General features: G+C 39.0%; 1 protein-coding gene across 4 annotated transcripts in view; it reads right to left on the bottom strand.

The window, feature by feature from the left end:
- Nucleotides 1-4533: 4533 nt before the first annotated feature.
- Nucleotides 4534-26788, bottom strand: part of FTO (FTO alpha-ketoglutarate dependent dioxygenase) — a 251599-nt gene continuing 229344 nt past the window's right edge. For all 4 annotated transcript variants that reach the window (XM_074583153.1, XM_074583150.1, XM_074583152.1 and 1 more), the window contains one exon: nt 4534-5603. In XM_074583153.1, the coding sequence (XP_074439254.1) occupies nt 5453-5603 (151 nt within the window). In that variant the 3' untranslated portion in view covers nt 4534-5452. The remainder of the gene's footprint in view (nt 5604-26788) is intronic.

Below are 26788 nucleotides of genomic sequence, written 5' to 3'. Positions count from 1 at the left end.
TACTCAGAGAGAGAAATAAATGTATACTATATTAAAAACAATCATCGCAGCCCTTTAAATGATTGGATAGTTTAGCTTTGAGTGCAATTCAACCTAATAGAGGCTTTAATGGCTTTTGACAGATTGTTCCACTGATCAAGGGACATGTATGAAAATAACTGCCTACCAAGCCCTGATTTGATTTTAAGAAAAGAAAACTGAAGGTTAATGGTAAACAGAAGTTGATTGTTCACATTTTCACTGAAATAACTCTATCTGACCTGTTCTTAGAAGCAGTGAAATAAAGGATAATGGGAATCCTATACACCTGACTTTTTACTTTAGCCTCTAATCAAGGGGACTAATCAGACCAAGATGTGCTGGCATGAAAACAAGTATTTGATGATACAGAGGGGGAGGCGAACAACTGTTGTGACCAAATTCTGATTCATCATGGACAAGCACTGTAAAACAGTGGAGTATTAGAGGATGTAAACCATAGCACAGTGCGTCCTTTTCTATCGTGTGATTCGTGAATGCTATCTCCAAAGCAGCAAGAAGATAACACACAGTTTTCATGTCACGTGTGAAGTGCTCACGCCCAAACATCAGCATTTTAATGTGATAATTTTATCAGTTCTTTGTCGGCTTTTATTTGACATGTTATTCAGCCAATTCTGCAGCCTTGCTAAGTACAGTCTTTTTGCAATTGTATAAATTAGCTTCTCTTGTTCAACGAATGCCCCCAGGCTAAGGTGAAGAGGACAGATGCAAATTAAGATGCAAGCCCAGCCACATTGAAGGTGATGAGTCTCAGTTTGGACTGGAAAGAGAACAGTGGTTCTATTTAGGATCTCCTCTGCCCTTAGAGGTGGGGTGAGGTTGGGAGAACCAGAATTGGGCAGGTTGGCAGTCCTCAGGAACATTGAAGGTCGGTGGTTTTCCGAGTCTTTCTTCATAACCTAACAGCTCCCACCCTCTAGCGCTAGATCAGTGTAGGGCTGAGCTTTTCACTCTGCTGTGGGGAGCGCAGAGGTTGTCTTTTTTCGGACAAGGAACCTCACTGTGAACAGTGTTCTGCTTGTTTGTTTGACCCTTCCCCGTGGCAGCTCACCGTCCCGGCGGGATAGTTCACAAGGTGATCTGCAGCAACTTGAATCTCAAACGGGAAACAGATGTTGAGTGGAGGTACTCAGTCCATGGTGGTGTTGCAGGACAGAGGTGGAGGTTGACGCTGGGGATCAGGGTTTCTCATGCCTGTTGCTACAGTGGAACAACCACTCTTCCCAACCCTGTAACCTTGGTGCAAGACGACAGTGGTGAGCTCCTAGCAAAAAGCTGAGGACCAGCTGTCGGGGGCATGAGGGGGGTTAAAGAGCCAACATGAACTTTGCACCAGCTGGTAACAATTAAGGGAGAGATCCTGACCTGCACTGTACCAGTTACTGCTCAATGACTCCCATATGAGTTAAGTTAATAAAGTTGTGGCCTTGAGAAAGCACATCCCTTGCATCTCACGAGCGTCCCATCTCATGTCTCTTACCCTCCTCTCATCCCAGTTTAGAGACCAGCTCCTGGGCTAGTTTAATCTCTGTTGCATTAGCCCAAATTCCACTGCATGACACAGGACTAACGGAACTGCCCTACAAGAAGGGAGAAAGGAGCAATGCCCACTCTTAACACACTACAATATTTTAGTCATCTTTTGTGATGGATCTTGGGAATTCTTTTCTTTTTTTCCCTGCTGTTATGGCACTGGAATCCTTGAATCTGTCCCACAGCATCAGGAAGTCCAGCATGATTTTAAAGTGCATCTTGCATCATTACCTGTGACACTAAAACTATATCTGGCTGATAATAAGACAACCAATTTGGGTATTTATTATGTTGCATGTTAGCCATCCTGGACAATTTCCAGTCAACAATTACTCACGGCTTTCTTAATTACGCTTTAGATAATCAGAATCTGCTGTAAAGCTCAGAGCATAAGCACGATGCCTTTAAAATCTACTGTATTGAGATTAATATTTTTTATTTACATAACCTTTTAACAAGAAGAAAGAACCCACAGGATAAAATATTTTTACATACGGATATACAAATAAAGCATTATAAAAGCATTTCTAATTACATGGCACAACACAGCAGTTTTCTATCAAATACTTAAAAACGGCCTTTACCTTTCATCCCCGAAATTGGAGAAACAATAAAAGTTTTTCATTTTCTGCCAACGTTTCCTTTCTATCAGTGTAAAACCAACTCTGCATCAGATTTTTTAAAGAAAGCCCTTGCCTCAAGCATTTCATTTGTATTGGTTCCATGTTTAGTCAGTAGCTTTTGTAAAAGTGATGAATATTGTCTAAAGGCAAGTGCAGACAGGCAAACAGATCTGTATCTTCTGTAATCCATTTAGCCTGACACACACGTGCAAGTGAACTATTTTACCTTAATTCTTTCACGGCTGATGAAAAGTAAATGTAAGCAAAGTCGTGAACGTCACCATTTAAAAAGAATCACTGAATCTAATGTTAGAAGCTAATTTATACTCTCACCTCTTCCCTGAAAAAAACTGACCTTGGTCCTCATGCCTCTAGAGCATCCAGACTTGGCAAACAGTTGCTATACAGAGAACATCCATTAGAGGCTGTCTTTTTCAGCTCATCCGAAATGGTAATGGGTTATCTAATGCTGGGATATAAAGGGATTGCTAAAGTATCATCGCAACATGAGCTAAATTATAACTATTTGAATAAAATAATGAAAACTTTGAAGTATCTGTCTGCTTCTAGTACGTAATCCAAACACAGCAATAATTTACACTGGATCTCTCAGTTTTTTAATAGATATTTACCTTCAACCATGTTCTCCTCCTGGGGTACCCTTTGGCTTTACTACATACTTCAAACAGTTCCATCAACCTTACTCATGTCTCTGCTGTCAACTCCTGTGGGCTTTGGAGATATGAAATCTCTTATGCTTCTGTATTTCAGCGAAAATCCATCAAGTTGCACTGATTTAGATGATGTGAGACTGGAATGCAACACAGAGCATTAATCCTTTTTAACCACTTCATTATTGGCACTTTGCCAGTGAATCTTAGGTCTTATCCATTCCAGAGGTGTTCATTTGTCATTGACATTGCTATCCATGGCTTAAATGAGTGCTATCCATGGCTTAAATGAGTGCTATCTGACTGTACTGAGGCTAGTACTAGTTCAGCTAATTCACCAGCTTAAATCTTCACCGTAGACAAGACCTAGAATCATGCATTTTAAAAATTTCTATTGCTGCCAGCAGTCTCCTAATACAAGAAAAACCCAGTGGTTTTTTCACTACTGCTGGAAATAATTATTTGCCAATCATTTTTTAATAGCTATGCCTCCACTTCAGCTACAAACTACAACATTGATGTGCCTTCTCTACCTTTTATGGCTGTCAGATTCATTTCAATACTGCGATCCCCATGGTTTCTAGCAGCGCCTAATTAAACACAAAATAATCATAAAGTAACAGCCTAAACAAACAAACAATCCCCTCAAACGCTGTGTTAACAGTGTTACATCATTAGCTTGTTTGAATTCATCTCGCTCATTTCCAAAGTAATAGCTGTTTCTGTGAGAAATGCCTTTTCAAAAGCAGAATTCCCACATCTTCAGCTAGCTTTTCTCTAAGTGATCTCCAAAGTAAACAGTATTTAGTGTGGCATTAATCCAAATATATGCCATTTGCCCACTGGTAAAGCCAGCTTTAGCTAGTGCAGGAAAGAAAAAGCTATGCCCATAACAGAGTATTTCAAAATGTTAAGAAATCTGTGGCACAAGAGATAAGAGATAAATGTGTGGATCAAGGTTATAATATAATCAAACCTACTTTAAATAATAATTTATTCTTCAGAGAGTCTTTACATTCTACAGGGTGGCTAACAGTTTTAGCAAAAGGCCAGGACCACAATGAAAATGCTTGATGCAGGTCTTTATACTTTTGCTGGCATAGCTACGTCAAAGGTTAAGAGGTACAATCCCTACTTGATATAATTGTCCTGGCAAAAGCTGGTAGGTGCGGACACAGTTTTAGACGGCTAAAACTGAATTTTTGCTGGCATAGCTTCTTTAGCTCCAGGGAGGTCTGGCATATGTTATACTGTCAAAAAGCACAGTCTTCGGCAGTACAAGCCTCATCCACACGCAGAGCGCTTTGCCAATACAGTATACTGGTATGCTCTGGGTAAGCCTGGCCTCAGCAGTGATTTTAAACAGAAGATTAACACAGGAGGCCTATTCATTTCTTGGTGGCAACATCAAGCTCTGAGTCTTACTGGTTTCTTTTGTAGTGGTAATACAGACTGAGTACTGTTTCACCATAATATGATTTTCTTCTGCTTTTTATGGCAAAAGCGTAGACTAGTTCAAATTAAAATAGCAACAGAACTAAATGAAAAATCTCTCCCTTATTTAGGAGTGCGTTGTATCGTCCAACACAGAATTGTTCTTTTTATAGCATGTTATTACCAGATCACAAACAGCTTCATTTCTCATAGTCTTCTGTTTTTTTTTTCTCATAGATCTCACTAGATCAACACAGATGCTGCAATGCCCAGTATCACCCAACCTAAACCTAATCCGTCAGGGGACCTGACACCCAAAATGAAAACCCTTCCTCAGGTCCATCAGCTTTTCAGGGAATGCACTGGGAAACCTGGCCCCAGAATAGGATTCACAACATGCAGAAACAAAGCAATGGTTAGGAACCAAATTCTGACTTCCAGGGAGCCCAGGAGGTGTAGATTCACATCGGAAATCTCTCCCAGTACTACTCAATTTCCATGATTGAAAACAGCAAACAAGTCTTGGGATCTATGTCAGGATGTTCCTCCAGAGTTCCTCACCTGGAAAAAAAATGCTCTAACAAGGAGCCATTGCATAAAGGACTTTTTCTACCGTCTCCTGTACCTCTGTCTATTTTAGTGGATGAAGAAGTCACCGTACTGTGTGCACAGGCCTATCCCGGAGTTATCCAGCAGGCTCACCCCAAACTGCCATCTCATTAGGATGCCTAGATCGTGGATTCTGCTTTGTCACAGGTGTGAGCTGCACCTTGTGTTGCTCAAACCTGCCAGGCCAGAGGCAGTTCTAGGCACTCGTGGAAGCTGAAATTTAGATGTCAAGGGAACTTGTGGAGAAACGGATATCCATGAGCTGAAGGGTCGATGGGAATTAAGAGTGGAGGAGGAAATAACTGAGGCTGGTGTTCTGGACTTCAGGTCTTAAAAGCTACCTATTTCTGTAGATTTAGGGCCTGGTCTTTTTTATTATGAGACCGTAACTAAGGTACTGTGTGAAGACTGATGAAATCTGCATTGACACATAAAATAACACACGATAAAGGCATCATAAAGCCGAAAAGATTTATTTGAAACTAAAAGGCTTCTATCAAAATGATTATCATCAATAATTCTAGGCTGGAAGGTCACCTGTTACTCTACCCACTGAACAAGATTTTGTAGATTAGCAATTACTTCTTCAAGATCATATGGTAGAGGCATATTACGTTCATCATCTGTCCAGAAGGGATGGCATTCTGGTCTCTGGTCTTCTGGCAAGCTCTCTGCCGCTTCTGACTGGCATCTGAAAGGAAGGGTAAGCAGAGGAACTACTTCAGTAAAACTGTATCAAGAAACTGAATACTCAGCGAGGATACATTTGTGCATTAATTGGAAGGGAAAGATGATAATAAAAAAGAAATACGACATCTTCTGACCAAATGGATTGTTCATTTACAGTGAAGTTGATTTCTGTTGTAGGCTTTGTATTTTCTGTAGGGATTTCTCAAAAAGCCAATCACAGAGAAAACTCAGTTAGTGTACCTTTATACGGTGAATTATTTTTTCATTATCTCAGCTGTTATTTAAAGCATGTGATTAAACCATTATCAGATTTAAATGTTTGCTGGTTTCCAATGTATTACTAGATTATTGAGAAAGATTAAACTGAATTTACTGCATTAAGGTCAGAGGGGATAGATTAAACAATATTAAAGAAGCCGGACTAGCTTTGTAGGTTCTGGAGATTTACAAGTGTATCAACCTGCTTAGCTCTGAAAAAGGCAATATAAAAAGAGAAAATTCTATAAAGATAAATGGAAATAGAGGTTAATAACAACTTCCAATGATGAATAGGTGGGCAAAACTTCAATAAAATTAAATTAAGAGGTTAGTGTATGTTAGTCCCCAGAGAAAATGTTTAAATTACAGTGTTTTTTATTAAATGGATTATTCATCAATACTCATGAAGTCTAATTATAATATTCAGCTGAACTGCAGCCTGCAGAGGAAAGTTTTATAAGTGGTAACCATCACATCTCTTAAGATTAGGCTGTAATACAACATGCTGCATCAAAAAAATTGTCACAGTTCAAGGAGGATTTCTCCCCCTCCCTCTTCCCCTCCCCTCAAACAATTTGCATGCTGCTGATTAATTAGTTAACGTTTGCAATGGGACACAACAAAGAAGAATGCTACGCATTACTGCCATTTTGGTAGATACTGCAGGTCTATGTAGTTCTTCAAAGACATACAAAGCAAATAGTAGAAATACACTTTTCTCTCTTGTAAGACATTTTTTAAAATTCATGTTCTATAGAGCACGTAATTGTTGTAACAATTTTGAAGTTGTTTTAAACACGTATGTCTCCCTCATCTCTGTAAAATGAACTCTAAAAATGTCTACACATGCAACTTCCTTGTCTACACCGTCGGCCTTCTGGAAGAGACTGCTTCCAAATGAAAGATGTCTTCTTCTCTTGGGAATTATTAATGGCAGCGTAATCCCCATGAGAAAACATACTTCAGCTTTACACCCATGTTGGTGTGTGGTTAATTGCCGCACCAGCATCCTGGGCACTCAATCCATCGTACATTACACTACAAGGACAGTATTAACACATAACATTCCAATATATCTTCAGCTCTCCACATCAGCCCCTGATAATAGCATCTGTTAACATGCACTAAGTACTATTATGTAGCACATCACTTCATAAATAATAAGATTAGCCGACCTCAGGGCCCTGGGAAGAGTAATGTGTTTAAATGTTCTCATTATTTATTTAAAACAAGAATTAAAGGAACAGAAGCTACTTGTGACAATCCTCTTAGCATAAATATTAAACTGTTTGCATTGATAAGCTGCACTGTACAGAATAACAGAGGATTTGTTTTGCCGGCTGCTTTATAATAGTTGTTAGAGCAAATGCAGTTTAGTGTATGAGTTCTGAGAGGTACTTAACTGATTGTGCCATCATGTTCTGAAGACATTTTCCAAATTATATAAAGGAACAGGAGAAAATTAATATGCAGGGGAAGCTGAAACTAATTACAGCGTAACTCCATAAGGCTTTTAAAATCTTGCTTTATTTTCTGTCTTGGCACAAAATAATACGCTCAATTTGCTGGGTAGTATAAGATATTCCAGTTTAAGCATTTCAATCTAAAAGTGGATAAATTAACCATGTAGAGATTATTGCAGATGACAAATCAAGAAGCTCAGCCGGTAAATACTGCAGGCATAGTATGTGGCCTGCAAAACTCAACTTATAATAATGAACATTCTCTCTTTCTCACACATCTGCTATTAACAACAGAATTTTCACTGAGACGAAAAAAATACCAGCTTCTAGCTTCTTCATGATTTCAGAGCCCCTTTTTTACCTTTAATGTCTCTTTTTTCCCCCACTTGCTCTCTCACACAAACGGATTGACCCAACTTTGCCATCACATTTGGGTTTTGGGCACTTGTGTCGCTGTAGGTGTGTCGGAAGTCACAGTGATGCTGTGACAGAACAGCCCATGAGCAACTATTCTAGTTGCTACTTTCCCTTCTCTATTTTTCATACCAGCAGAGCCGTCTCTGGAAGGTCACCCCACAACTAAGCATGTGCCTTAACTTCCAGGCAGTCGCGCACGTGGGAAGTTTTAGCCATATCACATTCCATGTGAGGGATTAGAGGAATGGAAGTGTGTCAGGTCCTTGGACTTCCTATGCAAATCCGATGATAGAAATGCATCGGTATGTTGCAAAAGTATAAAAAAAAAAAGGGTAAACCAGTGCCTTAATATTCCAAGTTCTGCAACCCCATAGGTCCTTTTGTCTTTCTGTCTGGGATTTCTATGGCTTGGCTTCATATCACTAGCAAGAACAGCGGTGAATGTTACATTTTTACATTTTGTGAGTCACCAATTTTGACCAAAATGACAGTCAACTCAAGTTGACAGTCAAAGTCAACTCAAGATGCTCATATTTAAAGATATGGGGCCGGGTCCTAAGCAGTCATCTCCGCACCTGGCAGTTCATTAAGCAATTCACCGGAATGGCAACCACTAGCTTGAACACAGGCATTCAAATACATGCTTTCTGACTCAGAAAGCAAAACCGGTCCTTTCCAGAGAAGTGTATTACTATTGATCTTAATAAATTTCTGTGGGAAAAATGGTTCCTACAATGGTCTTTAATTTGTAGGAGAGTAACAGACCTGAAGATCCTGCAAGAGGATAGCAACGTTTTTATCTGAAGCAGGACAATCAGAGGCAGTTAAATAATTGCACAGAATTATTTCGAATTCCTTTGTATCTGGGAAAAGATAGCTAACCTAAGTTAGCAATGATTACTCAGAATAAACAGAAATTCTCTCTTTTCCCAGATACAAAAGAATTTATGAGGCTCCATGTGGGAAACACTGCAAACATCAAAGTATGGTGGTAGGGGGAAAGTACCAAGATTTATACTGTCATAAGTTAATTAAAATATTATATATTAATTAAAAACTGTTATTTGAGTTAATAAAGTCAAATCTCCAAAGGAGAGCAGATCTAATCTGTGTATATTGTAAGCACAAAATATGTCAGGAGTGGAAATAACACATGCTCTGAGATACAGAACAGATGCCAGATCAAGAGGCGTCTTTCATACCTTATTTGCAGGAGAACAGAAAAACTGCCATGATACATTTCAGAGCAATTTAGTTCCAACACCTTGATAATCTGTGTTCACCAACACATTAAACAAAGGATGATTTCTCTAAAAACGTGCAGAACGCACCAATCCCCATGGTCCCTCCCTTCTTGCTAAAACAATCAAGACCTGTGCCAGTTTCAATTAAAAAAGCCCATTTTTAAGGAACATTTAGTTACCGTTGCGGTGCACATTCTCACATCTCTTCTGTAAACTTCACAGACTTTTGATCCCCTTTATCTCCATTTTTGCCAAATGGACTTTGTTCATTAATATCTACCAATAGCTGAATATTAATATAAGTTCAACTAAATCATGACAAAGATTTATAAACTGCATGACAACACAGGACTCTTTCCCTTGGACAGTGGCTAATTCCACCCCGGGCAGGTGCACATCCGCTGCGACAGACAGTTGCCTGGTGGTGGGCCCCTGGGCTGCACTGACATTTTGATGATCAGGGTGTCAGCTACATTAGAGGACACCGACCACGATGCTAAAATTAACCAAGCTCGCTAAAGTATGTGTTAATTATGAGTATGCAAGCAGTCAATAAAAGGTTAATGCAAAAGTCAAAGGATAAATTTATTTCAGTATTGCATCACTCTACTGACTAAATGACCAACATTATGCTTTGTTTTTAATCGATATATTTTACAGTAATGCGTGAGCCATTGATTTGAAAAACAGTCTTCTTTCTAACGGTTAAGTTTTGCAACTATTTAGTATCATGTATCAATATACTTAAAACACTCTTTTTTCAGAGCAGATACCTTTTTGTTCCGTTGTCAGGAACAGGAATGCATATGAGCCAGGAGGCGGCCTCGGGTTCTGCTGATGAATGTGATTAATGCAAATAAGAATTATCACCTAGGAAGCTAAATAAGGTGCTATGAATTAGAGTCCCTGGATTGGATTCTACTGCACTGTTTGTCTACTCCACAGAGGCGCAGTCAAATCAGATCAATAGGGGTCAATTTGTGGCTCAGACTGCAAGGTGTGTTAAGAGTGAGGAGATGATGAGAATAGTCCAGTTTCCTAGATGGTACTAATTTATCTGCCTACGCCTGGCAGCCCAAAGACCAATGGAGATCACGTGGAACTTCATAAGGTTGGTCAAGGAACGTGGGTCTGGTCATCTTCCCCAGCTACTGATACGGTCAGAAAGGGAGGATGGGATATTGGCGCTGCATGTACCGAAGTACACACTCACCCATACCTGCTTCCTCCAGCATTCCTGAAATTACTGCCTTTTACGTGGGAGTTATTTCCTCCCTCCATTCATACTAGAATAAAGGTGTTACTGAGCTGTTATTCAGAACTTCAGAGTACCTTTTAAAACAATGGCCCAGGTAAAAACAGGGCTTGGCTCACCCTACTAAGACAAATGCATGCATGAATCCACACTAACATCGGTTAATGATGTTAATGATACAACGTGGTTAATGATACAACGCTGCTAACATGGATGCAGTTCTGAGTAACAGTAGCAGCTTCTTTAGACAGCATCTTCCATTCTTGAGATTCACAATGACTTTGCAAATTTGGTTGTGATCAAACATGGCTTATCACTGTTCCAACACAGAGCTCTGCTGGGTGAACACCAATCCTAACAGCAGAGGCACCTGGTACATAGAGTTTTGCTTGAAGGCTTGGATATTTTCATCCTCATCCTTCAAACCTTTCCTCCACCTGGAAATTTTTGTGCAAACTACGTGTAGTGACTCTAATCTCAGTGTTAGGATCACCCTGTGTCATTTCAAGCTCACATTCTTACTTGCCAAAGCACGTGTAAAAGAATACGGTGTGTGCTCAGATATCTGAATTGTTATGCAAAGCACAGAGAAAATATGACATTACATACTTGAGAACAATCACCCGAATAAGTTAACCTTGATTTTTCTTTTTTTATAAATTGCGTATCTCATTGACAGGTTTGACAAATTTACTTCTGCTGATGAATGCGTCACAATTAAAACCTGGTACCTCTTAAGTCAGAGCTGAAACTTCCAGTGACTTCAACAAGGCCAAGATTTCAATCCAAATGCTTTTCCAGAAACCATTCACAATAGACATGAGCTAGTAAGCATAATAATAAAAAACACCCGAAAGAAACTATGGAAGGAATGAAATAGGCTGAATATTGTTTCTCAAAGTGAAATTTAGCAAGGGATACTCAATTTAGATGTTTTTATCCATTTACAATGGTGGTTAAATTATTGGCATTGGAAGTCAGCTAACATATTGTGGAGTAACAAGATGTGATGTTCTGTAACTTCAAAGTTGCCACAGAAACAAAAAAAATAATCTGTTTTATCAAACCAAATTGCTCAGTAAAGAACAGAAAAACTCTAAAGTAAAAACGCAAACTGATGCCGTAAATACACATTCTTCTTCCCCTTTGGACATGGACAGGATACTGGGATAAAGTCCCTAAAAAGGACTGAAAAAGTCACCCCACTTATTTGAGGAACTAAACTTTAATTTATCTTCATGAAAAGTTGAAAAATGGAAGGGATAAATATAATTCATGACAAAATGGAACGGGGGTGAGAAATCTGAAAAGCAGCTGCTTTCCAGTTGGGTGCCCATTCCAGCCCCAGCAGTTTCAGAAATTACAATATGCCTAATTTTAAGTTTTCTTCTGCTCCAGACACCTGTTTGGTCACAGTACCTGGTAACAAATGAAAATTGCCGACCACTGATTAAGGATTAAGGCCACCAGGTAGACTGTTGAGAACAATTTTACAGCTAGATGTATTTGTTGGCATGTCCATGAGATACCAGTGATGATGAATGGGGCGTTTTGCCAGCTGACTAGTTAGGAGCTGCTGACCTCTGACATCAGTCGCTGGAGGTGGACACCTGAAGCCTGCATTGGTCCTTCCTGACCACAAGGAACAATACGGGGGTCAAATGGCCAGGGTGACTATATATGTCATACCTGAGGCAACCCCGCTAGAGCTTTAGCGTACCCAGCGTCGAATTCCAGAGCTCAGCACAAAGCTGAGACAACTGTAGAAAGGCACAAAACAAAAGGTGTGTGGTTTCACAGAGGTATAAGGTAGCCAACCTTGCCATGCGGGAAAAGGGACACGTTGTTCTCAAAGAACAATGAAAATAAACACAGTTGAAGAAACAGCAAGTCTCCCCTTCAGAGAAAAACGTACAACAGCCACTACGTCACTGGTGCCCTCGTCCTGCACGGACAGAGCTCCAGCCTGGATCAGCTCTAGAGAGGGAAACCATTCTATGCTTTCCCAGGAGTACTCTTTCTGGAGACCTACTCCAAGATACAAGATTTACAGGAGCTAGAGCTAAACTTCTTTATAGTTAAAAAATGTTGAAATCTTGACTTCTGGTTTGGCTTATTTTAGACGAAATAACACATAACATATACAAAATCAGTATTTCAGCTGGAACTTCACCAAAATAGAACGGTGTTTGGAAAATGGGGGTTAGTTAATGCCCCATTATGACACAGGGTTAGGGTGGAATGTTTTCTCATCTCTTTGTTTCAACTCTGTAAAACATAACCAAGCCAATAATTTACAAGTCCTTCACTTGGTATTATGATTAGCTTTCATAATTTGTACCCTAACAACTGTTTCCTGAAAAAACACAGGATGGAGAAAATATAAATATATTGAAATATAACAATATGAAGGTGTTTTCGTCGTATGGCTGTAAATACTTTGTCTTTATCACCAACAAAATTCTATTTTTTCATGCCAAAACTAGAATTTTGGAAGTTATTGAGTTCAATCTAAACCTTATACCAAAGATTTTCTTAGCTTTTTTGAATTAACGAATCAGAAAGTTGTCAACCTTGGCAGAGAGTATTTCTTTCAGTTGTTCCCTGCCGTGACTCTGCACAACTAAAACCTTCCCGGGTTTACTCTGCCTTTTAAGAACAAAACAAATTATATCAATAATTGACTTTGCAAACCAGATTTCAGAAGTACTGGTCCCAAATAGGCGGTGAAATGAAGTGGCCAGATGGGAAGAGAGCAGTGCTTCCTTCTTTTGAACATCTAATCCCCAGTGTATTCCCAAGGAGTCTGTCCCATTTCCATTAAGTCACCGCTGATGTTCTTTCATGTGCTGTAACTAGAGTGTGCCCAGCCATAAGTAATGGCTGAGGCCAGGAACTGCATTTATAGAAGGGACAAAATGAGTTTGTTTCCAGATAAGAAACTTGAAAAGAGAATGCCAGGTTTAGGAAGGGATGGAGGCAATATCAGTTAAATTTTAATCCAAGAAAAAACCTAGTATCAGCTGCACAAATATGCAAGTACAAACACACACAATGGCGTGTCAGAAGACCTCTCCTGTCGGCTTCTTTCCAAAGTTGGCAATGAATTTTGTCACTGATGCATTTGGCCCTTGCTACAGAACCAAAGATTATGGTCACTGACCCAAGAGCTTTATGCCTCCAAAGTCTCAATTCCATCAGAAATGAGGATGCTGCTAAAATATCCTGAGGCATCACGGGTGACATATTAGGATAGCCTGACAGCAGCCAGCATTGTCCTTGTGTGTACTTCTACAAAGTGAATCTAGAGCAGAATATATCTTGTAACAGTGGCCTGCAGAGTGCATTTTGCTGTTCCACAGAGAGGTAGGAGAGAGATCAATGAACCTGACACTAAAGAGGTTTAAGCGACAGTTGCTTGAACTTGAAAATAACAGAGTTTTTAGTATTACCCAAATCATAAATCAGGTAAGTATGAGACAAATATAAATTGTTAATACCCTCCAAATGTTGAAATAACAGCAACCAAAGCACTGGTGGAGTCCAACTGTGAGGAGTTTTCAAGTGGTGCACCATCGCGTTTCACGTGTATTTGTAGAAATATGGGAAAACTTCACAAAACTACTTTTAAAGAATGTTTTGCTTTACCTTAACTGGAGAGAAATTTAAATAAATTTTCAAATTTTTTGACTACAATACTAATTGAAATCTGTAAAAACATATCTTGGCCTTTCTCAACTATTTAGCTGACAAACTGTGGGAATGGATAAAGATTTGCTGCAAGGTATCTTCAGTTACAAAGCCTCAGAAACATTCCAGCTCTAGGTGGAAAGAAGGGAAGAAAAGAGGGCACAAGAAGCTACTTTATCTAATCTATTCATCTCTACTGTGGGTGAATTAATAAAGAGGATTCTACCCAAAAGACACTTCTGACGAGACGGTCAATGATCTACCTCACCAACTCCACCCAACCGAAGGGGAGTTCCTAGTGGATGGCACTGCAGCAACTGTAAAGCTGCTGGGAACAGCGCTGGCATCGGATGCATGGTGTAAACTTGACTTCCCCAGAGGGAGACTTTCCTCTCTTTTGTGGCCTCTGCCCAACAGACCCAGAAACAGTCCACGAGCAAATCAGTGCGCCTCCTATTCCCACAAGAGAACGGCTGTGTGGGGCAGCTTCCATTCCGTGTTTGTTTGATTTTTTAATTAAGAAACATCACTACTCTCTATATAAAGTGCAGGGGGTAGGGAAATCCCCCAGAGAAACACTGAATAAATAGCACAGCATTTGCTGAAAGATGAAGTTAAATCCAATTTAACCTATAGGTCTACGGATTGTTCCCTTTCAGCCCCGTTCCTCAGATGCTTTTGTTCCCTGTTTTTAGAATAATATGTATACAAGCAATGTGTCCTGACTGCATGAGAAGCACATTTATACATATTTATATACACACCCCTTCATTCCAATACTTGCAAAAAAATCCCATCAGTCCAAAAGAGAACAGCATTTAGGAGGAAATTTTCAGCACCACAGACATGGGTTTAGTTACATACTTTTCATGATCAGAAATGGGATGTGAGTTATTCCCCCTGTGCTGAAAATATTTGGCTTTGACTTCAAACAAGGTAGAAATATATCAACCTCATTATAATTTATATTCTCTCAAAAGGAACCTAAAATGCTCTAAGCCTTTGCCGAGGCATCTGATGTTCCAGTCCCCTCTGTTGCACTGTATGATCGGCTGTTTTATTTCACTTGCAATCCTTGCTTTCCTATGATTTTTTCAGACAAAGAAACAAAATGTCTGCTGTACACCGAGTATAAACACAGCTGACTTGTTTTCCCCACAGTATTGATTTTATGCACTTTTAAAATAACTATTTTCATTCTGTTTGCATAATCAGCTGGGGCATTGTTCCTCTACATTTGCAGAAACACAGATGGAATTGCTGATTTGGAGCCTTTGGAGAGATTTTACAGTATTCTCCAGAATCTAAGCTTCTATTAAAATAAGGTTTCAAGCACTTCTGGTGGTGAAGATAGCCTGGACAATGTAAATTGATGCATGGTTATCTTGTTGAGTCCATAACCAGACAGACGGACGCAACAGCACCGAGGGAGCTGTGAACTTCCCCCACTTCTTTTATTGGGTGTTTACTTGGGGCCTGATGCTCCCCTCTGTTGTGCAGAACGGCATTAAATGACTGAGAAAAAGAGAGGAAAAGGAAATGGAAATAAAAACCAGCAAAGAGGAGAAAAGGAAATCTCCCCAGCCTGCTTCCCAAGGGGCTACAGATGCCCTCCCTTGCCGGTATTAGACCGCTGGAAGATTTGGGACTGAGCCATGCATATGGCACGTCTTTCGAAAGACAGTACATCTTCCAAAAGAACGTCACAGGAAAAGTTAATGACGCTTCCGGCATCATTTACTGTCCCACTTTATCTTTTGTTCTCCTTTTATGTGGATGTCATATAGCTAAGGAAGAATGTAAATGCAGGATGGCTTTAGGTGACGCTGTGGGAGGATGGCCCTTCTGTTTAATGCCCCCTCATTTAAAGCAAGCAATCACATTTTCCACAGAACTTTGGGGTTTGCAGGCTCTGCCCTTCTGCAAGAAAGCTAAAACATTTAACTTGTTGAGTGTGCATTTTTCCGTAAGACAACCTTTCACGTTAATAAAAATCAACTGCTGTATGACAAATGCCTATTTGTTATATGTGGAAAGTAAAATCAAAAGAAGCATGACTGAATGCAAGTAACAGTGACCACATTACTCAATCCTTAAACCAGACTGGACAGAAACGGGCTATATCTTTCCAACATCAAAGCTATGGAACCCAAAAGGTTTCCTGTGTCACTCCCGAAGCTGTGAACACAACCCATCCTCAAAATCCCACAACCTCCATCAGGACCAAAGCAAGGGTGGCACTTGGGAGCAGAATGGAACCACAGACCTTTGATATTTGTAGTAACTCCTCTGCAAGAAGGTCTCCACCTACGATTTTACACGCAGCAGTCCTTCGCTGATGTAAGTTTATTAGGGAGAGCAACACCAAACGGAGATCCTGCCCCAGGAACCGTGTTGTCTTGGTGCTCTCAGACTCTTATTAAACGCAGCTCTCCTGAGCTCTGGTCCATTCCAGTGACTCTGCATGCTTCATTAGCCAAAGGGGAACTACGATGGGCTGACAGCAAGCACCATACGGGAAAGCCAAACAATCACAAGGCTAACTCTCTATTTGCAGACTGAAATTAAGATCTTGCTTATCACCATAACTTGTGCTAGGAATACATATGTGTACATATATACCTCTCTCTATACGTAGATACATATATACTCACAAACATATAAAAGGAGCTAACACCACGTTTTCTATCAAGAGATGTGGCCTTGAACTCCTATGTGGCTTAGGGAAGAGGAAAAAAAAAAAAAAGGTTTATTGTGCTGCAAAACTACATTGTCTTCCCTGTGTTGTGCACCTCGGCTGTAGCCTGCAACCAGAATGTTTATAACACATATTGGAACTAATACTATAAGAGCAATGCAATCCTATGGACTAAAACACAGTCTCCTTTAGGTCAACGTGAGGTCAAACAGAAGCAGGAGGGAACAAATAATAGGGAAATAAGAAAGCAGATCCAAGAAAGGCAGAGAGGCTCAAAAAAAGGAAAAACTAGTTTAGGAATAAAAAAGAAAGCCTCATGTTAACTAATCACATTTCAGTCACTGCAGAATTTCTCCACGGCTGCTACTTTATTCAGTGGCATTTTGTGGATAAAAATATACCACCAAAAAAATACCATTGCTGGCAGAGAAACAGACTTGGTGTCCCAGGAAATGCTACGGTACATTCAGGCAACAAATAAAAATCATATGGCAACAGTATGCTCAATATGGTTTTTCTCTACTTCTGTAAGTGGAGTAAATCTTTCTGATTGTCAAACAAGACCTCAGAATTTTTTCTATTTACCCTTTGCATTTCAAATAACTGAAAACATTCTATAGAGACGTTAAATATCCTTTCCTACTTTGACTCGCCCAAATACAATGCGAATAAATGTATTTCTTTACTTACTCCCGACTGCATTAAGGGAAGAAATTCTGTGTGAAAGTTCAGCATCACTATACCTCAAAATTTTGCAATTAATGTAATTCTGCAGTATTTTTAATACCAACTAAAATTCCAGTATACACTGAAGGATGATTTAAAGTTATTAGACAGGAAAACACTTTCCTTTATGGAACATGATCGCACTCAACCAATTTAAACATGTGATAAACTACATGCATCTGATCCTGTCCCACTTTCACAGACATCATTTCCACGAGTGCTTAAGGAAGTGCAACATTCTGATCTACAACATTCTATCAGTGGACTTGGATTCTCTCAGCACCATGAAGCCTCGTTCACCCAAGTGAATGCTACTAGTAGGTAAAACCTAAAACGTTTATTGCAGAAAACGCATATAGCTCTTCATATTATTTTCCGTGGTGTAAAGACTCTGACTGCAATATCAATGACTTTAAACCACAGGCTAAGACTTTAGACCTTTCGGTGGTGCCAACTCACTTGTTTTATATGCTCTGATATATAGTCCTGGCTTTGAGCTATCTCTCACGGCTGATGCTTTTGATGCTTTGTTCTCTTTTCACTTTAGGATGGAAAATAACAAATAATGCTGAGTTCTCTTCTTACTCTTGAATTCTTCTGATGTCTATCTTCAGAACTCTTCTAACATCCAATTTATGTCATTCTTTCTCTTTCTTATGCCGTGAATTTGAAACGAAAGGAGGTAACATAATATCATAAGATCTACGGACGATTGAAATGGCCTTCGGAGTAAACTTCAGAGTTATTCGTAAAACTACCTTGCCTGAATAGAAACTGAAAAATTGCTTTTCAATAGATAATGCAACTACTCTTGAAATTCTTCTTGGATGAAGTTATTGCCATAGGGAACACTCTAACGATAATAAAGCATATGGTGCCAATGCCTTAAGATCAGTTCAGATGGGTTATTTTGTTAGTATTTGCAAAGCACATTTCAAATTCCTTTCTCAAACACTTACGTGCTTTCTCTTGACTAATTCTTTATCATAAAATGGCTACAAAACCTGAAGTTTGTTAATGAGAGATGCTGCAATCTGCTGATTGACCTGCAATGCTACTCTCACGTTACTCAGTCATATAATTCCTCTTAAAACACATCAGAATTCCAAAGACCTCTTACATTAGTTAATTAAGGACCTGATTCAATCTTCTATCAGGACTGAGAAAAATGCATAGTCACATATTTAAATCTCATTTAGCTCCGTAGAACTTTCAAATATATTTCAAGTTCGGCACAAGCTTAAAAGCTTCACTGCATCCTTTCTTCGTTTTTCCTTTCTTAAGTACTCCTGAGGAGTTATTAATTTGTAGTTTTTATTTCTCAGATATGTGCAGTTCTACAGGGAAATTTCACACACTCTCCTACTTACTGAAGTGCCAGTGAGAGCATCTAGGGAAGTTAATGACATTCCTCAGCAAGGCGAAAAGCCCATTTTCTTAGACCTTCTCCTACAGAGTTTGTCCTTTCCACTTTCACTTTAGCTTTTCCAGCATTTCACCCCTATTGAGCACGTAGAACACTGTTGCTTTCTTTTAGTTTTCCCTTGGAAACATCTAAACATAATCCTTTCATATGTAGCCTGCCTAAACCATGACACAGGCCCGCATTAGCTACTTTCTGTTAGCAGATACCAATTTGATCTCCATTTTCCAAGTGTTCCTTAATGACTTTACCAGGCTCGGTTTACTTGCTGTTGGCTTGTCTCTCTAGCCAGAGTGAAACACTGGTGAAATCACACTGTAACTGCAGGTTCTTCTCAAGTCCTTGAGGACTGCTCCATACACTTCTTCCTTTTTTTCCCTCCCCGACAAGACATTAGGAAAATACTGTTCATTTACATTTGCCTCATAATTTAAACCAGGTACCAATCTTATAGCGATATTTGTGACCTTTCTAATTGGAAGGTTTAGAATACCTCCAAGAGAGCAACTTTACATCATAAAAACTTTTGGGGCCTAAAAAATCTTGTTTGACAGTCTACCTTTTGTATTTTTCACTCAGAAACAAGGATGGATGTTATCCTCTGCATCTCTGTATTTTAGCAATCAAATAATCTTCTACCAGTGTAAAAAACCCACTTGGTAGAAGACAGCTAGGGTTGTGCCAGGAAGCTTTTAGCAGTGTTCAGACCCATTTTTTTCTCAATCTGCTCCAGAACACACAAAAAAAAAAACAGAACCCATCTTTGCATACAGCCAGCCCTCTTAGACATAGTAATGTCTGGCACTATGCCGTGTTATTAACTTATAACAGAATGAAGAGCCCTGTGGCCCAGTAATGTTGATTTGAATCCAGGAAATTATAAAGACTGTTAGACTGCGACTATCATGACAAGGGAAATGGAGTGATCCAGGTATCTACAGGCCCTGTAGCATATCGTTAGGCAACAGGAAAGCTGGTATAGCATTCATTTGACAGATAAAATGAATACATAAAGCACGCCAATCAGTATGTTTTTTCTGGAAAACAAATCTTGTTGGACAAACCCTTCAAGACGACAAGTTCAGTTACTAGAAGAAACTATGGAAGAATAGTATGAGTTGATTTATGCTAGCTAGTGAATGATTTTTTTTCCCAAGTAGCACTGAATGTCAACAGAACATACACCACCAGTAAGTAATGGCTATCAAGTAACAAAATGATAAACATCAATGGGGAATCGCTACTGAATGGTGACCCCCATAAGGGATTCCTCCAGAGACCAATACAGTGGCCAGCATTAGTCACATTTTCATCAGTATTCTGAAAGGAAATGGCAACGATCAGCTACTTGACAATTTTTGCAGACAGCACAGAGACTGATACGGCTAAAAAATATGAGGACAGGAGTGAGTCCTGCCAGGCCACTCAGTGATCAGGACCAAATGTGTTTTAGAACTATATGCAATGACAGGGAGAAAGATGACTGGAAAGTGGATGAGTTTGTGCTCAAAACCACTGCATCTGAAAACAATGTAGATATTATCCCAGATAACTCAAAATGAATTCCCAATATAGTACCTAATCCTTCTGTATTTCACAAGGTAGACTAATATGAGTAACATGGAATAACCTTGTTTCCAGCTTTTTAGAAGTACATTGAAGAGAGCAGAGAAAACAGACTGTGGAGACAGGTGGAAAATATGAGATAATGATTAACTCCATTTGCTTCACTTATCAGATTTAAAACTGATAGATTGAAGGAAAACATCTTTTATGAAAAAGCTCTCTTGTCTAGCAGAGGAAGCTGGAATTTGAAAAAGAACTCAGAGAAATTCAAATATGCCTGTTTTTTTTACAATGAAGTCAATCACACACTGGGACAAACTATTAACGGAACAGAATATTCTTCATTTCTGACATCTTCAAATCAAGAAAAGATTCCTGCCTGGAAACCATGCAGTTACACAGCTAGCACAAGGAATAAAAGGATAAAATTTAGTAACTTGTGATAGAAGTCAAAACAGCTGACACAAAAATCCTAAATATAGTGATGCTCAAACTTTTACACAACCATCCTTTAATGAGCTTACTCTGAGTAGGACTTCAAAACCTACATTGTGCTGTAAAATTATACATTCTAGTTGGAATGGATACTCCAGAAGAATGAAAGATGAGCGAAGACTTCTATTGTCAAAGTCCCAAAAATATCATCTTAGCCTTTGAACCCAATATCACTATGGAGAGAAAAACCCTGATGTGGGGTATAAAAACCTTTTGAAGCATCCATATTCTCCATTCTCTTGCACTTGTCATAGACAGGTATAACTTATATAAATATAATATAAATATATAAATATATATAGGTTTAACTGAAATGAGAACTGGTACGTATACACACATATTTCATTAATACTACAGTTTGTCATGTAATTTATGAAAAATATTCAAGATATGAAAATGTAAGTAAACAGCATATTTATTCTTTCATTTCCTTCATTTCTCTTAGAGCACCCTGGAATCACCAAAACGTACAAGGTCACACTGAATCAAAGGACAATATCTGCTTGTTCAAAATGTCATTATGGAAGAATGAGGAAAAAGCAGCTGTATTACAAGTCACCTTTCCAGCTCTCACAAACAAACTATTAATGGAGAAAGTCAGTCCTTTACAGTGCATTACAGGACCAAGGTCACCTGGGAAACCATAAGGGCTCACTGGCTACCCACAAGACCAGCTCGATTAGTCCCAATAACCTCCTGCCCTTGCCAAGGGACTGATGGGAGGTCAAGTTTTTCAGCAGACTGCTTAACTTGGTATTCATGCTCTTTAGCTGAACAGTTATACAAACTGAAGTGTCTGAGATTCATCTGAAGCACTTAGTTTCAATTGCTGTACAGTGTTCACGGCAGTATTCACTACTGTCCATTGGAATTACCATGAGCATTATAATTTTGCTGATAGTCACAAATTCTCTACATACAAAGACAGTCTAAGCTCAAATTTTATGTCAAAACTCATGTCTGCTGAAGAAGAGTGTAATTTTGGCATAGTAACTTTTAATTGTCTTGTTCCTTCTGACTGCCATAAATCAGGTGATAGGAACATTGCCAGGAAATAAATTTTCTTGGAAATAACCTGTAACGACAATATGCTCTAATTCTCTGCAAATTTGAAATGAGGTAACAACTTCCTTTAATTCTCTATGCCTTTTTAATAACTTGTTCTATTTCTAAGACAGCTTTCTTGCATTTTTCCCCATAGCATTTCACTGGGTTTCAGTTAAGAAATTCTTTAAAACCTCCACACCTAACTTTAAAGATATGAAATGTAAAATGAAGACTTCATGTTGTGATAAAAACATATCAACTGCTTCAGTATACGGTATTTACCTGTAAGCTTATCTGCTTCTAGTGCATATTTAACTACTTTCTGCGCCCTCATCGCTGCTCCATCCGAATACCTCCCACCTCCCTTCTGGTGTCACAACAATGTGCTCTCAATGCATGAGAAATCAGTGCGTGAACTAGTCAAGAACTTCACTGCTCTTTATATGGTGCCTAATCCACTGGACAAGCTTCCTTCCCATCAGACTACTACTGCTGCTTCCTTCTTCTCACCATTCCATTATCTCACTCACCTTGGCACTAACAGGCCATGCACTTTCAAATCAGAATCCAACCCTACAAAGGATGCCATAGGCAAAGAAAAAAGCATGCTGAAAAGCTACAGGAAATACAGATTACAGGTGTGCTTAGCATAACTGCAAAACTTCCAGAAATGTAATGCTGTGATGAAACGAATTTAAGACACTTCCTTCTAGAGTTCACTAATTGCTCTACCAGTTAATGCCTCTTCATCCACTTTTTCATAGATGACAACTGGCTTGAGGAAAGAAACAAGTGTTTTTCATCAGTACTCCTCATCTGATCATCGCCATACAGAAACCTGGCACAAACAACAGAACCCTCTCTACTTTTCACAAAAATAAAAGTTATGACAAATGTATCTTTAAGACATTTTCTTCATTAATTTGCAGCAATATCTCACTACTTAGGAGTTGCTAGAACCCTCTGTTCCCTAGAGATTTAATGCTAGAAGGTGCTGAACATTCAGTTCTCAGTGATGAAAATGGGAGCTGACGGCTCTCAGCAGCTCATCGCATTAGACAGTAGGGATTGCTCACAAAAAGAATGACAGCCATACCTGAAAAATGTTAAGCAAGGTCCAAACAGCTCGGTTACTGGCTGGCACGCGCCCAGAATTGGACAACAAAGTGATGAAGACAAAGTAAGCATCCCATTTTATGCTTTCTTAAAAAGTGTTACCTTTAAAAAAAGAAAAAGCCTATACATTTTATGCTTACTCAAAAAGCATTGCATTTTAAAGCTATGCTTATTTTAAATCATTTATATTGTTTCCACTTATCAACTATCTATTCTGAGAGAATGAGCACGGTGATACCAAATTGTCTATTAGAGCTACTTACAGGCACAGTTCCTGTTCATAGCACGATGCAAAGAATGTTTACAACAATTACCTAGTCATCTAAAATTCAAATATACCAGTCTAAAGTATTTCTGAGAATTTCTCACATTATAATACTTTAAGTATATGAATTTCTGTTTAATATTTTCGATGACACCTTATATTTGTATTGAGTCTTATTTCCTCATTAAAAAAAAATCCACTGGAAGTACGGTCACTCTACAGCTAGCATATAGTTATATTTCAGATTTAAACATCTTAGATGGGAAAAGATGCACAGTCCAAGTCTCATACCAGTTCTACGCTGCCTTAATCAAACTGATTTATCTTCAGCCTTTTATATCAGTTTTACACTAGCATAATTGAACTGAGTTCAACGGTTATTCCTATTTCCACCTAAGTAAGGAATCAAGGCCGCAGCGTTTCTTTTCATGACAAATACATTGTCCAAGGATCCAGTAAAACTACATGCTTTCAATTCCATGCGTGTTGTTATGCAGATACATGACACGCAGACACTTTAAACAGTTATGCAAGTGACAAGAACCGGTGCCATTTAATCCGGGTTGGTTTTTTCCCCCCTCAAAAGGCAAGGACATTTGGATTGTTTAATGCATTCACATCAGAGTACAGCATGATCTCTACTTGTAAGAAATTTCAATTAGTTATTCTTTGCTTTCAGGTACTGTAGCCACTAAAGCAATTTAATTCCATCTGACTTCAATTGTGTTCAAATTATAGTAAAAAGGAAGAAGACAACAAGCTGTAAATATGAAAAGAGACAGAAAATCATTGAGAATCATGCCTTTATGAATATTTGATGAAGAAAGGTTAGATCTACTGCTGGTAAATTACAAGAAATTATGTCCATCATGTGACTCTGTCAGCAAAGGTTAATACAAATAGGTTTGGATTTAGTTGAGATGACAACGAGGATTAAAAAAGATTTGTCCTGTCCTCACTGCAATTAGTTTTTCTCCTATTATTATTGTAACGGAGTTTATCGTTAGGATTATGGTAACAGAACTACTGCTCAATGAAATCATTTTGTTTTTCATAATACTGTGGCAGTTTTGCAATAAATTTTTCATCTCCACTAATCTACCTCTTTATTGTGCATTTGCCGAAGTAGAGATACGATCATTAACCCATTTCTTGCTGCAATAGGTTTTATTTTGACCGATGGGAATTTGGGGTGCCGTCTCCTGGGCTGCCCTCCCACCGCCCTCTGTGATGGCAGCGTGGGAGGAGCTCGTGGTTAGGCGGGACATCACACAAGGCCCTTTAGACAAAACTAGCCATGCCGCCTGATCTCGTCTGCAGTAACAGCTTTTCCATGCTCGTGGCGATGGAAAATAGGAAATGTGGAAGTTGTTACTGTACATGCAGGCACACCAAGAAAAAGGAAGAGGTCTCGAAAAATCACACCCTTCCTCTCACATTGTAACTGATTCAAAGCACAAGCTGAAGTACACTGAAAACTTGATAATATTTTCCACATTAAGAACTTGTTCATAAAACAACCATCAAACAACTATGCAAAAGAAATCAGAAGCTTAAGTGAAATTAGGTTTTCTTCCAAGACACATTTTAAATTTTATCTTCTAAATTCAAATGTTACATTTGTTCCTGTTCTGACAAATTGCTTTAAATATAAAATTTTGCTACCCTGAAGTCCATATTTTCTTTGCCCACTTTTGAGTTTGATTATACGCTTTTAAGAGTACATGTTGTAAGTGTTGAAGCAGAAATTTAATTCAGACTTTTTTTTATGTCTGATGAAAATAAAACATTTTGTGTAATCTCTTCTGATAAAAACATAAGTTAAACCTCTAGAAGTACACAGTACATTAGTAGGGGTACCCAGAATTGCTAGCAAGTGTTAAAAGTGGCTGGCAAATGACTAATTGGAATTGGCAGGTGCAGCACATTTGATGGCAAGCAGTCATACTTTGGTAGTGTCCACTGAGAGTTACTTCTGCAGTTACATATACTTCTTCCACACTCAATGCCACGTGAAAGAAGAAAATTTAACACATCAGGAAGCTTGCTAGATTATCAGAACACCTAATCAATAGCATTGACAACAATTCTGTCTAAAAGCATTGGGGCAACCCTAAGTAAGATACGGACACAGACATTCAGGACCATTGCCAAGATATTACCTTTGACCCAGTGTTTCCACTCCATACCCAAGAGGCAACGTGGCTTCCCTTCCCGAGCTCTTCCACCTAACCGCTTTCCAGCTGCCTAGTTTAATAAAATGCACCCTTCACGGTAGCTTTGACCCAGCTAAAACCAAAACAAATAAAAACCCAAAATCCCCACTAGTGCCACAGCCTCTGAGGCATGAGAAACAGCGATTCAGGTCATACGGTTGCTACCCCGCTGCAGCCATCTTATCAGTTGCAGAGATTGGACTTGTGTAAATCTCAGCAATGTGCTCAACATTATGGGACTCAGTGGGATACAAATGGCTTCTTCATGTACTAGGCTTGCTCACAGAGATTTGAGTTACCTGTGGAGCAACTTTCCCACTCTCTGACATACACCTGGTGGTCCTGAAAGACATCATGACAAATTTCCACTCGCCAGATTTAATGCTCTAAAAAGCACCCGGATTTTATTGCTCAAGTTGAAGTTAACTCTAAAAGACAGAAGACAGGGATGCATATGTCTCGAAATACCTCAGGTAGCATTAGGGAAATGAAGTGCAATGGAAAAAAACATTAAACTCATAGTATATGCAACGTATCAAGTTCGACTGTTGTTCCCATGTACTGGTAATGGCCATCTACCTTAAAAAAGGGAAAAAAAAAAAGAAAAAAGAAATGAAAAAAGTGATCAGCCTGTTCTGAAAAGAAACATCTCAAAGCACAAATGTGTTACACAGGAGTCACGCATCACTATATAAACTTTTGAACATGTTGGCTACTACAAAAAAAATTAAATCAGAAAGCAGTACAACAAGGAGAGTCATAGCTATTAGCTAAAATACGCACATAACCCTTAGAAATAGAATTGCATGTCCCAGAGCAGGAAAAATTACTTTTGTCATGTTATCACTGACTTGATTGTGTGTTTAGCCCTGAGACCAGGCAGCCTTTGAGAATAGTTCTTCTATGTACCATTGCAAGGCAATCCATGGAGCACAGGTTACTTTAAGGACATGCTCCACATTCCGCAGCTGCATCACTCACTGAATTTGGTAACTTCTAAACGGAAATGTGAATATTGCTTTGTTATTGCCCAAACTGTCACTTTTTCAAAGACTAGCAAATGAGTCCCCAGAGACACAGTCCTTTAACTTAGAATATCTTTTTACAGTGACATCAAAGTTTAAAAAAAACAACCCTGGGCCTTCAGCTTTAAAGACAACATAATGAGATCAGAGATTCTGCCTGCAAAGAAATTAACTTATGGCTGATTAATGAAAGTAACCTTAAATAGTAGGCATATTGCCAAGAACAGGATGCTATAACAAATAGGTAGGAAATAACAGGCAGCTTTCAAGGGGCTAGAGCAT

This window comes from Larus michahellis, chromosome 4 (assembly GCF_964199755.1).
Source record: "Larus michahellis chromosome 4, bLarMic1.1, whole genome shotgun sequence".
Lineage (NCBI taxonomy): Eukaryota > Metazoa > Chordata > Aves > Charadriiformes > Laridae > Larus > Larus michahellis.
The sequence above is the reverse complement of the archived record's forward strand: the minus strand, read 5'-3'. Positions and strand labels throughout refer to the sequence as shown.